At 46.9% G+C, this 14,786-nt stretch overlaps 1 protein-coding gene across 1 annotated transcript in view; it reads right to left on the bottom strand.

Moving 5' to 3' along the window:
• SHANK1 (SH3 and multiple ankyrin repeat domains 1) overlaps positions 1-14,786 on the bottom strand; it is a 619,704-nt gene that overhangs the window by 298,394 nt on the left and 306,524 nt on the right. The window contains exons 5-6 of the mRNA XM_073655995.1: positions 14,645-14,753; positions 5,865-6,016 (exon numbers count right to left, since the gene is read on the bottom strand). Coding sequence (XP_073512096.1) covers positions 5,865-6,016; positions 14,645-14,753 — 261 coding nt within the window. The remainder of the gene's footprint in view (positions 1-5,864; positions 6,017-14,644; positions 14,754-14,786) is intronic.

Raw genomic sequence — 14,786 nt, 5'->3', positions numbered from 1 at the left:
CTGGGGCCTAAATTTGTGGGTCCTTTCAAAGTGGTTCAGATTGTCAACTCGGCAGCGGTGAAGTTGGGCATTCCCTCGTCCTGGAGGATTAATTCTGTGTTTCATGTGTCGTTACTTAAGAAGGCAGACACGCCTGATAAGCAGACAAAGCCTACTGTTCCTCCTGTTGATGAGGACGGTGAATTTGAGATTTCTCGCATTTTGGATTCCAGGTGGCATAGAGGAAGATTACAGTATCTTGTGTACTGGAGAGGTTTCGGCCCCGAGGATAATTCCTGGGTGAAGGCCGAGGACGTCTCAGCCTCAAGGCTAATTAAGGCTTTTCACAGGAGATTTCCTGGTAAGGCTCGGCGTAGAGGATCTGGAGGATCCTCGTAAAAGGGGAGGTACTTTTAGAATCTATTTTGTTTTACTATCGGCCATCTTGTTGTGGTTTGCTGGCTTCTAGTATTTTCCTCTGGTGCTGGGTTTCTAGGTCACGTGATCTCTGCACTCTTTATTACTCAGCACCTGGCTCCCATTCTCCGCTGGACATCAGTGTTGTAACGCTTGTGCTCTGGCTAAGTAGCCTTGTTTAGTTCTTCTTGCTTTGGACTATTGTTATCATGGGACTTCTTGTTCCACCAGTTTTGTTTCCTTTAATTTTCGTTTCTGCAACTAACTTTTCTGTTAGGAGGTCTCCTGCTTTTGCTCCCAGTCCTTAGATCTTTTAGGGACCCCTTTCCCCGTCCTACAGGTCTTCGTCTGAGTTCAGTGCAGGAGTTTCGGTGTGGCTATTCATAAGGAATAGGGCACCCACCCCAGCGTAGGGGTAAGCTGAGTCTCAGTGCAGAGACCGCTTTTCCATCCTTTTCCTTAGTTCTAAGTTGCAGAACATAACAGGAGGAGATCTTGTGGAGTTCCGGAAGAGATATAAATTCTCTCAGATGCTACCTAAACCTTCCGGAAACCATCAATTTCCAATGATGTTCCATTATCCGATTGAGTCCCACCTTCCAAACTCACATTAAGAGGGAGTGGAAGAGGTATGGATAGGTGTGGAAGAGGTATGGATAGGCGTGAAAGAGGCATAGCCTAATTGTAGAGTGAAGGACACTTGGTGGAGGTGGAAAAATGCTGTGATCATATCCTTGAAGTTGGCAACTATGGCTTTAAATATGTATGAAGCTCAAAGATATTCAAATGTTTTCATCTACACCAAATAAATCCAAAATGTTGGTGCTATATAATTTCCTTATAGGGTTTGACGTAGAGGTAGGAGAATCGGTTCACATAAATCTGGTCCATCACCCAGGTCAGTAATTTGTGACCGCTGGACTGGAGGCCTACGAGTCTCCTTACTTTGCGGCATTCCTGGCTCTTCTTTCGATTTGAGAGCAACATCCTCATGGAAACACGACGTCACACCGGCCCGGCTAATTAACAATAGAGGTAGGAATACCAGGCGGTAAAGAGATTCACAGACCTCTCATCCAGCGGTCATGGATTACTGACCAGGCTGGCGGACCAGAGTCCTAAAAATTGATTCTCCCATCTCTAATTAGAAGCTTCATTCCTAAACTGCAGAGATCCAAAATCTCCTGGAGGAACACAAAACAATTCTTGCTGCTTTCAGCCACCACTAGGGCAAGCTTAGGAGCTTCCATTATTTCCCATGTTCTGTCTCCCGAGCGCACTGCTCCCCTGCTTCCTGGCTTCCTGCCAGCTGGGAGTTGTGTGCTCCTGATTGCTGAGAGTTCAACTCAGCGGCATGATTGCTCCACTAACCCGAAAGGTGCACTCTGCGAGGCTGCAAGCAAAGGCAGCTATACTTTGTAAGCTCTATAGCAAAGAGCTTGTAAGTGCTGTGCTTTTTGTCTAGGAGACCAGCCACTGCTGATAGATTGCACAGGTGGCCAGTAATCTAGGCAACAAGCAGTAAACGCTAGAATTAAAAAAATCCCTTCATTAGTGAGAACAGTGAGGATTTTTAATAAGAGCTAAATAGCAAAGTTGCAAATTGCTTCTTCAGAGAGAAAGAGGACTTGAACTCTATAGCGTCACCTGTTGGAAAGAGCGATCCTACAAGTTACTATGGACCCTTTAACGAGCCTTGCAATATGACTTAGGATAAAAGCCAAATCAGAATCTCAATTTTTAGACACAGTGTTTCGGGGTATTGCCCTTCATCAGTGCAAAGTATGAGAACTGATTTGGCTAGGTGAGACTAGGGTTTAAGGGGTAACATTTCTCCTTGTGGAGAGTGACATATGGGCCCTGGTATGCCAATACCCAAACACTTTGTAATTTTACCCATTTAAGAAAATTAAAAAACCCCTTTTAATATAGAGAACTGCATGCTTTTAGCTCCTCGGCTCCACCTTCGGGTGGTTGATTGCAGCCAAATTTTCAGAATTGTTTCTGAAATGCATTTGGAGTTTCACAGAAAGGAAATTCAGGCCACTAAAAAGATAAATTCTGAAATTAATCAGCACTGAATCTACAACATTGAATTTCTGAAAATGCAAACCTGAAACGCGTCAATTATTGCTTTGCTGATCACAAATCAAGGGACTTAGTGGTCAAAACTGAATCTTTGTTCATATGGTTTTTTTGATGGTCTGTGTGTGACAGACCAGCAATGCTCCAGAGATTTGATGTATGAGCAACATCCATTTTTTTATGGTTGATCTTTCTTGATGCAGAAATTGCAGAGAAATGGATGATGTGCATTAAGTCTATCATTACTCCTAATATCCCGTCCTTCAGTCATCCCATATATCAGTCACTCTGGATATGAGAGACGTGTGGTCTGTGCGCTTTCTTCTATGTATCATAGCGGATTACTTTAGAATGTGATATATGATCCTGTTTCTTCATGAAAGATGCACCTAATTATTTTCTTAATTGCAATCTTGTATTTTTTTCTGAACTTTTTTGGTTTTGGTAGGTGATTAAATCCAAAACATTGTGGTTTGTTTGCATACACAAGTAGTAAGTGTAGCACTATGCCCAGCACCCCTGCATGGTGTCCCCTTTTCCCCCATGCAGGGACGTCGGCTTACTCACCGCCCCTGCACTCGGTGTGCTTTCCCACGCTCTCCTGCTCTTGCCTCCTGTAATTTCCTGTGTGCACTCAGCACTGTGTGTCGGAAGCATGCCCAGGGCGCATGTGCGCAGGCTCCCCTGTTCTTAAAGGGGCAGCGAGCACACATGTAGCCCCCCTGCCCTATTGAGGATCTGAAGTACGTCTCTGCCCTTTGGTGTCATCAGCTACAGCCGGACACCGCCCTGGAGTGCCACCTGGCAGCTACCTGCTGCACAAGTCTGAACTCATCACTAGAGGTAGGTCGTTAGTCACACCCCTCCAGGGTAAGTCCAGCTCGTGGCACAGTGAGTCCACTAACCACGTGCGCCACCTAGGAGCATAACAGTAAGATATAGAAAATGTATATTAAGTGACGTAACTGAACATGGAAAGCCTCATAGCAAAATTTTCCTTCTCCCTAGTGTAATGCTTGTGCCACCTTTTGCTCCAAGCCCCCATCAGAATAATCTCCTGCAGCAACAGAACACTCAGAGGAGAAGACAGGAGCTGACTCATCACTACCATCATCTGTACTCCAAATGAGTACATTCTAATATCAGCGCATCTCAAACCAGGAAAATAGACAGGGGAATAGTAGGGGTTACATGCAATATTTTATACAAGAATAATAAAAAATAATAAATAAAAATAATTAAAAAAAAATAATGAAAAAATAAAATAAAATAAATAAATACATAAAAAATAATAAATAAAAAAAAAATAACCTAATAAGAAATTTTCACAACTTTCCATGATGGACAAAATTATAAAAAAATGACAGTTTAATTACTCTTTGAAAGGCTTGCACATTATCACCTTTTCCCCTCTGGGACCCTCACCTTTTCTGAAAATGAGGGGCTCAAGTTGCCTGTTGGAATGGAACCATCGACAAGTATGCACACTGTCACTCCAAATCTTTGGGACAGACTGAGATAGCTGGGAGCTGTACTTGGTTATCTTTGGCAGTTCCCTAGACTTTTAATGGAGCAGTAATGTGCATGTTCACTCTACTCAAACTCGGGCCCCTCATTTTACTGATCAGTGGTGGAAGAGGTTCTTCTGATGGATAGGTAATAACTTGCAATCTTAGTTTTCTGACTCTCACACAACAGTTGTTAGAGGAAAAAAAGGATTGGAGATGCTGGATTAAACATGACTGATCCTTTATTTTCTGACGTTGATAAGTCATATCAGAAGAGTCTAAAGGCGGCTTGCACCCATTTCTCATAAAAAATGCATATTTAGCTATATAGAAATGGGAGATATATGTTTCGGCGCAAAACGTACAGTATGAGAGCCTAAAGCGTATTCTGCAACTACAAAGTCATTTTTGCCATAAACTTATGGCATATAACAAGGAGTAGAAATGAGCAGATAGATACAACGAGAATAGAGTTTGAGTCAAATCTTCTGAAATTTTCAGGTCCCCGCGAATTCGAACATTCTGCGATTCCATTTGTGAGGATCTCCCCCACAAAAATGTCATTTAACACACTTCTAAAGCCTAGAGTGGGCTAATAACATTCAAGTGATATATAGGGAAATCCTGTAGTTCTATAGACACTCAGTGTAACTGTGAATTGATAGGTCAGTGATATACTGCAGTAACTGCAGTTTACTAATGGCCTTTTTTAATTTGTCACATTCAAACAAACAAGGAGGGTCAGTATTAAACCCCTCAGTGCTAATTTTGCTACTACCAAAATCCTGAAACCATCTTGTGTGTCACAGAAAGTGTGCTCCCTGGATTGTGAGACAAGGCAAGCCATATATTTATTTTTAATCCAAAAGAAAAATCTCAATAATACAGAAATGTAAACACAACTGTCTACCTCACAAAGAGTGTGCGTTACAACACATAAAGAAAAAAACGTCTCAAGGACTGATTAAACAGCATTAAAAAGATACTTTATGTATTGTTCATTAAAAACAATACACAAGATTAGTGGCAGAAAATAGGTGGTGTGATGTAGAAATTTTATTTTTTTTTCCCCTTTTCTTTTTTAGCAGTAGTCCAATGAAAGAACTGTACACACTAGCAAATGCCACTGTTTGTTACCACCAGTTATCAGCCATTTTTCCCAACCAAGTGTTACGATACTAGTGTAGCACTGATGGAATCCAGTGGCCGAAGGAGCACGAGCCAAAACAGCAAACGGTAGTAGAAGTTCTTGAAATTAGCAAAGGAGTTGTAGGAATCCGTAGATAGGTGAGAACAGTCTGGGTAAGACAGTCCAGGAGATGGAGACTAAACAGCTAGACACAATACTCAAGCAAAAAGTGAGAGATCCATGCGGCTTTAAGTAGGCCCAAAAAGGAAACAAGATGGATTCAACAGGTTTAGAAACTGCCATCTTAGTAAAGGGCAATTGTAGAACACAGCAGCAGCCTCCAGTGGTAAGGAGTGGAATTGCAGCACAATTCTTAAGGTGAACAATAGCCGCCACTAGTGGTCAAACTGTAGAAGGATAACATGAATCCTGACACCCATTTAGGTTGCGGTCTCTTGGACCTTAATAAAACTGTGTTTACAATATACTCCTACAAACCATGAGACCTCAAAGTGGTATGCACATATTTTCTGCTCAATTTGAGACTTTTCAGAATTCTGATTTGCAGCAAAATTATTTGCCACAAATCAAATTTTGGAGGAAAATTCTGAGAAGCTGTGGAATTTTAATTTTAATTGATCCACTCAACTCTAACAAGGAGTAGATCTCAACTGGAATTTTTAGCACCATGGCTGTAACAGAAATTAAGACAAGTTGTAGAATAAACCACAATGTATTTCTCTTACCATGAGCACATTGTAATTTCGGGAACATACGGCCTTGTGGAGAGATGTAGTGCCGTCACGGGCACGGAAGTCAATGTGGGCTCCTCCCAGGCAAAGCATCCTAATGACATCCACCGTTCCTTCCATTTGTGAAGCCAAGGTCAATGGTGTCTCTATAAAGGAACCAAATGGCATCAATTTATGTGAGAATATACAGTACAGACCAAAAGTTTGGACACACCTTCTCATTTAAAGATTTTTCTGTATTTTCATGACTATGAAAATTGTACATTCACACTGAAGGCATCAAAACTATGAATTAACACATGTGGAATTATATACTTAACAAAAAAGTGTGAAACAACTGAAAATATGTCTTATATTCTAGGTTCTTCAAAGTAGTCACCTTTTGCTTTGATGACTGCTTTGCACACTCTTGGCATTCTCTTGATGAGCTTCAAGAGGTAGTCACGGGAAATGGTTTTCACTTCACAGGTGTGCCCTGTCAGGTTTAATAAGTGGGATTTCTTGCCTTATAAATGGGGTTGGGACCATCAGTTGTGTTGTGCAGAAGTCAGGTGGATACACAGCTGATAGTCCTACTGAATAGACTGTTAGAATTTGTATTATGGCAAGAAAAAAGCAGCTAAGTTAAGAATGATGAGCTTCAAGAGGTAGTCACCGGAAATGGTCTTCCAACAATCTTGAAGGAGTTCCCAGAGATGCTTAGCACTTGTTGGCCCATATGCCGTCACTCTGCGGTCCAGCTCACCCCAAACCATCTCGATTGGGTTCAGGTCTGGTGACTGTGGAGGCCAGGTCATCTGTTGTAGCACCCCATCACTCTCCTTCTTGAGAGTCCCAACCCCATTTATAAGGCAAGAAATCCCACTTATTAAACCTGACAGGGCACACCTGTGAAGTGAAAACCATTTCCGGTGACTACCTCTTGAAGCTCATCAAGAGAATGCCAAGAGTGTGCAAAGCAGTCATCAAAGCAAAAGGTGTCTACTTTGAAGAACCTAGAATATAAGACATATTTTCAGTTGTTTCACACTTTTTTGTTAAGTATATAATTCCACATGTGTTAATTCATAGTTTTGATGCCTTCAGTGTGAATGTACAATTTTCATAGTCATGAAAATACAGAAAACTCTTTAAATGAGAAGGTGTGTCCAAACTTTTGGTCTGTACTGTATATGTGCACTGCAATATATGATAGACATATGGTAATTCTATGTATTCTATAAATTCCAATCTGGTAATTTCTAAAATGCAGATAAAGTCCTATCTACCAACACAAGTAGAAAATTAAAAAATATATATGGTCACATGCTTCTAATGAAACCATAAGCAGACATTTTGAAGACTTTGGAGCCCTGTATTTGGTCACTTGGTCACCTCCAGTGACACAACTTTGCACTGTGGTTCCTATGCCCTTCGTGCTTAGAGAAGTCCTGTCCCAAATTTTGCCCAGAAATGCCCCCAAACCATCAGGGTGAGGTTTACATAAACTGTACTCCTTATTTGGCCCGAGATGTCCTAAGATTGCCAGGACTGTATCAGAAAAGGAGATTCCAGGGACTTTGGACAGCAATACTTATATTAGCATCTGATACACTGTTTCTTCTAGGAAAAGCTATAACCAATCAGAGGCAATTGATTGGCTGCTGCGCTCACGTGACACCCTACCGCCGGATGTTGATCGAAGGAAATTTGTGAGGGGCAACACCAGTTTGGGAGGTGAGTATAATTTTTTTTTGTAAGCCATTTCCATGGGTCCATAAATAAAAGGGTTGTACAGTAACAGACAAGCCCTTTAAATCATTTCAGTCAGGTTTTAGTTGCCCTTTTGGTACTGTGTGTAATGGGGTACTTTTGGGGCAACATACTGTAGGGGGCATCATACCTTGTGTAATGGGGCACAGTGGGGACATCATACTGTCTGTGGGCATCATAGTGTGTGTAAGGGGGTACTGTGGGTGCATCATACCTTATGTAATGGGGCACTGTGGAGACATCATACTGTAAGGGAGCATCATAGTGTGGGTAATGGGGTACTATGGAAGCATTACAGTGTGTGTAAAGGGGTACTGGGGGTGCATCATACCTTAGGTAATATGGCACTGTGGGGACATCATGCTGTGTGGTGGCATCATACAGTGTGTTATGTGGTACTGTGGGGGAATTATAACGTGGGAGTCATCATGTGTAACGATGCACTGTGGGGGTATCATACTGTGTAGGAGGATCATACTGTGTGTAATAGAGCACTCTGGGGACATCATACTGCATGGGGGCATCATATTATGTGTAATAGGGCACTCTAGGGACATCATACTGCATGGGGGCATCATATTATGTGTAATAGGGCACTCTGGGGACATCATACTGCATGGGGGCATCATATTATGTGTAATAGGGCACTATGGGGACATCATACTGTATGGGGGAATCATACTGTTTGTAACGGGGTAATGGGGCACTGTGGGGAAATCTTATTATTTGGGAGCATCATATTATGTGTAATAGGGCACTATGGGGCATCATACTGTGTGGGGGAATCATACTGTCTGTAATGGGATAAAGGGGCACTGTGGGAGCATCATACTGTGTGGGAGCATTATACTGTGTGTAAAAGGGCACTGTGGGGACATCATACTGCATTGGGGCATGATACTCTGTGTAATAGGGCACTGTGGGGACATCACACTGTGTGGGGGAATCATACTGTCTGTAATGGGGCACTGTGGGAGCATCATACTGTGTGGGAGCATCATACTGTGTGTAATAGGGCACTGTGGGGACATCATACTGCATTGGGGCATCATACTATGTGTAATAGGGCACTGTGGGGACATCACACTGTGTGGGGGAATCATACTGTCTGTAATGGGGTAATGGGGCACTGTGGGAGCATCATACTGTGTGGGAGTGTAGCACCCCGAGGGCTCGGTTGCTACAGAGGTATTGCACCTCACCCAGAGGTGTGATATCTCACTCTGAGGTAAGGATGGAGTGTGGATCAGGACCCCGACACCTGCATGCATTACACCACATTTACGGGGGGCAGGGCGACCGATATGCTCCAAGTAGAGCACGACAGTCCCTGTCCCTGGCTGGAGTGGGGGGGGGAACACCGAGGAAGGGGGAACCCTGTAGTACATAGGAGGGAGAGGGCAGTTCCTGGGTGCACCTAGAGGGAAGTATAAAAGGTGGGCACCATCTTAGTTCTGAGAAAAGTCAGTGGGAAGTCAGTCAGCTCAGTAGCTGGGAGCAGAGGCTCTGCATGGGCTCTGCTCCGCAGGCAGGCCTGAGAATAGGCCGGGGCCTGGAGGAGGAAGAAGGAAGAAAGAGGAGCGGAGGAGGCTCCAGGAACAAGGAACAAAGGGACCCCAGGGGTGCGGATCGGTGAGTCGCCACCGCACGCCCGAATCTACCTGCGTAGAAGGGTCAGGCCAAAGGGGGAGACTGGTCCCCGAAACTAGTGGAGGCGGGGAACTACCCTCAGCTAGAAACCGGAGGCTGTGACATTTCACGAGGCGCAGCCCCTCACTTTACCCGCTAGGAAGGCACCATATAAGGTCAGGGAAACTGGCGCCAAAGTTTACCAGAGAAGGCCCGAGGCAGCCGGACAGAAGCGAGGTCACTGGTGGGGTATGACAGGCCAGAGAAAGGACACGTAACGGGGGTCCTGTGAAACGCTCCAAAGTTATCTGGGAGTAGGCCGAGCCCCTCACCTGGTGAACACAGTGTGACGAGGGACGTTATGACCAGCTGTAGTAACGTGGATAAAGAACTGTGAGTAAATACTCTGGACTGCATTACAGGACTCTGTGTCATTACTGCTGCTCCCGCGCACCATCACCCCCAACATCTCCACTTGCTGCCCTGAGGCTATACTCCTCCAGTGGGGAGTTATACTATTTCCTGCTGCACTCACAACACCAGCCTCAGCAGTCTGCCCTGCAGCGGCAGTTCACTCTGACCGCGACCCACGGGTGGCGTAGTCGGACATTTAATATCACAAAACCCTATAAGTAGACTGCCATTTGAGTTGACCACCCTGAGCCACGGGACCGGGTCCCCGCAACGCAAGGACTACAGCCCCCAGCATCCGCAACGGGTCCGGTTCCGGGTATCCCCACACATGCGCGGCCCAGGGGGCGCGTCAACTTTTGGCGTAGTCGGCAGGATTTCGTGCCTGCTACCAACGGGTACTGCGTGCCTGAAAAGAGACTGTTTTACTGTATGGAATATGGCGCCCGCCCCAGCAGAATGGATGCCATAATGTGCACGCCAAAAGACAACAAGAAGCCACCTCCCATCGTGGGCCAGGTCCCAGAACGGCGCCAAAGAAGGAGCCCACCCCCAACAGCCTTGAGTGCGGCTGTAGAGATGTCCATCAATGTGGGGGGGCTGCCCCTGAGAGTGATTGTCATCAGATTGCCCCAGGACCACCCCCAACAGGGGCGGAAAGAGAAGAAAACCGAGGGGCAGGGTGTGGTTTGGATCAGTCTCGGCAGACCACACCCGGAGATGGCGAGCAGCACCAACTCCAGCACCCTGACGGGTGGCTTGCTGCAGGCCATCGCAGCCCCATGCAGCCTCAAGGAGCTGATGGTTCAACTCCCTGGAGAAGACCCGGAGTTCCTCCGAATGGCGTTGGAGGATCTGGACCGGAGGATGGTCCAGGCGCAGTGGGAAGCTGTAGCAGAATGGAGAGAGGACATGGCCCGGCGGGTCGCGGCCCAGCAGCACTGGACGCCGCCAGCACCGGCCAGCGAGCCAGCCCCTGAGGACGAGGAGCGGAGGCCGGAAGCTGAGAGCAGCGCAGCCCTGGGAGCAGGTAAGGGGGACACCCCTGCCACCAGCTCTGATGCCACCAACCTGCCTCTGGACCCTGTCGCGGAGCCAGACGTTCCGGGCGTCGCTGCGCCTCCCCCGCTCCCGCCGCCGGCACACAGGCCCCAAGCCGTGAGCACCGTCGCCGGATCAAGCCCCGGGCCGTGCCCCCTGACCCCGGGTGCGGTCGGAAGTGGCCCGCTCCAGGCCTGGTCACAAGGCCCGACCTCCCCAGGCGTCTTCCAGCAGCGTGCGCCCCCGGTCCCGAAGCCACCACCCCTAGGGACCGACCTGTACAGCCAGTTCGCCGGACCCGATGGAGAGCCGGTCCCCGTACCAGAAGGATGGGTTCACCCTCGTCACAGGAAGAACCTGTCCACAAAGGCCGAGGCCCCGCTTGCTCCGCTCCTGCCCATGCCACAGCCAGTCGCCATCCCCCAGCTCCCGGAGGAAGAGGTCCAGATCGAGTGGGACCAGATTGGGGAGGATCTGATGGGGTTTTCGCAGGAGACGCGGGCGGAAGCAGCTCGCAGATGGGAGTTCTGCGAGCGGGAAATCAGGCAGCTTGAGAAGGAGGAGCGGGCGCGGCGCCAGAAGAGGGAGCAGCTGCAAGCCCGGAGCACAGAGGAGAAAATGCAGACCCGTCGAAACCCCCAAGCTGCACGCGGTCCAAAAATTGCTGGGACCATGGTAAAGTTCCACCAAGAGAAAGGGTGGGGGTTCATCCGGGACTCTACTACCGCCACAGACCTCTATATTGACAGGAGGGATGTGGAGGGTCACCTGCCAGCGGGTCACCCGAAGCGGGAGTTGTTCCCGGGAGATCGGGTAACATACACCCGACATCGAGGACTGCAAGGGTGGTATGCCCTCAATGTCCAGCGGGTAGAGGAGCAGCACTACCATGAATCCGACTATCCAGAGGACCCGGACGGGTCTGAGGACTACGAGGAGGAGGAGCGTGCACAAGGAGGACGCCGCTATTAAAGGAGAACGTGAGTGAACTGTAAATAGTTGCCCATCAGGGTACAAGAGGAAAAGTTCACCCCAGTTGGGGACTGTTGCCTGACTGTTGAATGTTTGTTTTGCTGAAAGTTACCCGGAGGCGAGTTAGTAATATCCGGCTGAGGACTGGGAGCAGCCAACTCTTTGTTTGTATCCGGCCGAGGACTGGGAGAGGTCAACTTTGTAAATAGTTGCACTTCTTAAAGTGCCCCCTACTGGTTTTATAAGGAACTACAACAACTGACCTCAGAACAAAAACCGTTGGAGGTGGCCGAAGACGAGGTCCAGCATCTGGATCATCTATGCCCTGCAGCCACCCCAGGGCCTCCGTTGAGGCCTTGGGACGGGTCCCTCATGTTCATCTGTTACCTGTTTGCAAGTTTGCACCTTATTGAAAAAGAATGGACACCTGGTCGCAAGTTGCACCGCGGCCAGTACAAGGGAGTCCACTTGAAAACGTTTTATATGAAAAGTTTTATATACCGAATTGCTTTATATGATGCTTTACATGATGTTTGATAAAAGAGTTCCCGTGATATTAAAGGTGCACTTATAATGTTGAAAAGAGAAAATGTTTCCCATAAAGGGAAGTGATATGCAGTTGACAGTTAAAAAAAAAGAAAAAAATTTCTTTGCATGTCCTAATTTGCATTGTCTTTGCTCTGTTCCAGCCCGCGGACGTGCTGTGGTTTACCGGGGGGGAATGTAGCACCCCGAGGGCTCGGTTGCTACAGAGGTATTGCATCTCATCCAGATGTGCGATATCTCACTTCCAGGTAAGGATGGAGTGTGGATCAGGACCCCGACACCTGCATGCATTACACCACATTTCCGGGGGGCAGGGCGACCGATATGCTCCAAGTAGAGCATGACAGTCCCTGTCCCTGGCTGGAGTGGGGGGGAGGGAACACCGAGGAAGGGGGAACCCTGTAGTGCATAGGAGGGAGAGGGCAGTTCCTGGGTGCACCTAGAGGGAAGTATAAAAGGTGGGCACCATCTTAGTTCTGAGAGAAGTCAGTGGGTAGTCAGTCAGCTCAGTAGCTGGGAGCAGAGGGGACAATAATATGTGGGATGCATCTTTAGGGCATCACATTTTATTGAAGGGCATTGTTAGGACATAAAACTACATGAAAGTCACAAAAGAGGAATTAAGCAGTGTGGGAATTCTAAGGGGCTTCACTAGGGGCACTGTTTCTATAAAGGACTGGGTGGGGTTAGGGGTGTGGCTTAGCTGCCTGTGCCACAAAATAAGTCCCCTTTTCCCAGGGGGGCAAGCATAATGTGCCCAATTACTTTCAAAGCAGCTGCCGGAATAGGGATGTGAATGGCAGTTATGGACAAGTACAGATCTCCGCACTCTGGTTGATAAAAGCCGTAAAAGAGAAAAGTGACAGGGACATTAGATATGTATACTAAATGTGTGAAAATCACAAGAATTACAATAAATCACATTATGCCGCATATAAAACATACGGATTAAAGGGAAAACATTACAGTCTGGTGACCCACGGTGTAGTATGCACATGAGCTGCAAGCGCTGCACACATGAAAGGCGATTGTGACATCGATCTACTAATACATATGTATGTATGATGAGCCCGGTCCTTCCTCTGAAGATCTATGCACCGCCGTCTAATGAAATGTCTGATGTTTTTCTAATTCTACTCAAAGTTTTACTATAATTAGAATACCCCATGTAAAGAGTCTGGACAAGATACTGACATGTCTAGTGATGGTGAGTACTGTCCTGGGCAATCAATGGAGACTGCCCAGCAGTCCACCTGCCCCATCTCTCAGGTTACAGGTGTGCAAAAGTAATGTTTACCCCAATAAAACAGGAACTATACCTGATGTAGCTGGCAGCCACTAATCCAGTCCTCACATTATTATAGTAGTGGAGACCCTGTAACGTTACAGAGCAGGCGGCCGAGTGCTGAGGAGCAAAGGGCAGAAAAGTCACCAACTTTCCACTGACCCCATAACTGCAGAGTCCAGACCTCCTCTGGTATAACATGAGCACAAACACTGCTCCCCCACCGGGAGCTTCATGGCCGAGCAGCTGCATGCCAGCCGTACATCACCAAGCACAATGCCGAGCGCCAGATGGAGTGGTGTAAAGTCGCCACCACTGGACTCTGCAGGAGACGTGTTCTGTGCCGTGACGGATCACACTTCTCTATCTGGCGTCTGATGGAGGAGTCTGGGTTTGGTGATTCTAGGAGAACGTTACCCCCTGACTGCATTGTACCGCTGTACAGATGGTGGAGGAGGATAATGCTATGGGCTGTTATCAGAGCTTGGCCTCGGCCTCTTTGTCCCAGTGAAAGGGAATCTTAATTCTTCAGCACAAGGCATTGTGGACAATTCTATCTTTGTGGGAACAATTTTGAGAAGACCCTTTTCTGGTCCCCATAACTTTACCCAGTGCACAAGATCCATACAGACATGGAGGAGGAAACATGAGCGGCCGCAAACAGCCTGGACATCAGCCCCATCCAACACCTAGACCAGAGATTGTGAGCCCGGCCTCTCCACAACATCAGGGTCTGACCTCACAAATGCTCTTCTCGATGAAGGGGCAAAAATTCCCACAGATGCCTCCAAAATCTTGTAGAAAACCCTCCCAGAAGAGCGGGAGCTGTTATATCTGCAAAGGGACTGACTCCGTATTAATATCTATGGATGTAGAAAGGGAGGTCAGAAAAGCTCCTGTGTAATCTAGAGAGGGGCACATACTTTTGTCAATATAGTGTATATTAAAAGGAGGTTCCAAATAGTGGACATCTTCTTAAGATGTCCTAATGGGGCACATTACATGCCTTGACTCAATATCCATAACCATCGGTACAATGCTACATGAGCATTAGTTTCCACCACATATCTGCTCCTTGGTGGGTTCGTTTCAGAAATGTACACATGAACTTTCCATCCATGGTGACTGTATATTTTACCTCCACCTTCGGAGTCATGGTAGTTGGGATCCAAGCCTTTGTCCAAGAGCCTGGCTACTTTCTCAGCTGAACCATGTTGTACATACTCCACAAATTTTTTCAGACCAGCCTGCAAAAAAAAATTCAAAATAATAAGAGATAT

The sequence above is a fragment of the Phyllobates terribilis genome, unplaced genomic scaffold (assembly GCF_046119375.1).
Source record: "Phyllobates terribilis strain yellow unplaced genomic scaffold, ASM4611937v1 Scaffold_12__6_contigs__length_324123572, whole genome shotgun sequence".
Taxonomy (NCBI): Eukaryota; Metazoa; Chordata; class Amphibia; order Anura; family Dendrobatidae; genus Phyllobates; species Phyllobates terribilis.
This window is presented reverse-complemented; position numbering and strand designations above follow the sequence as displayed.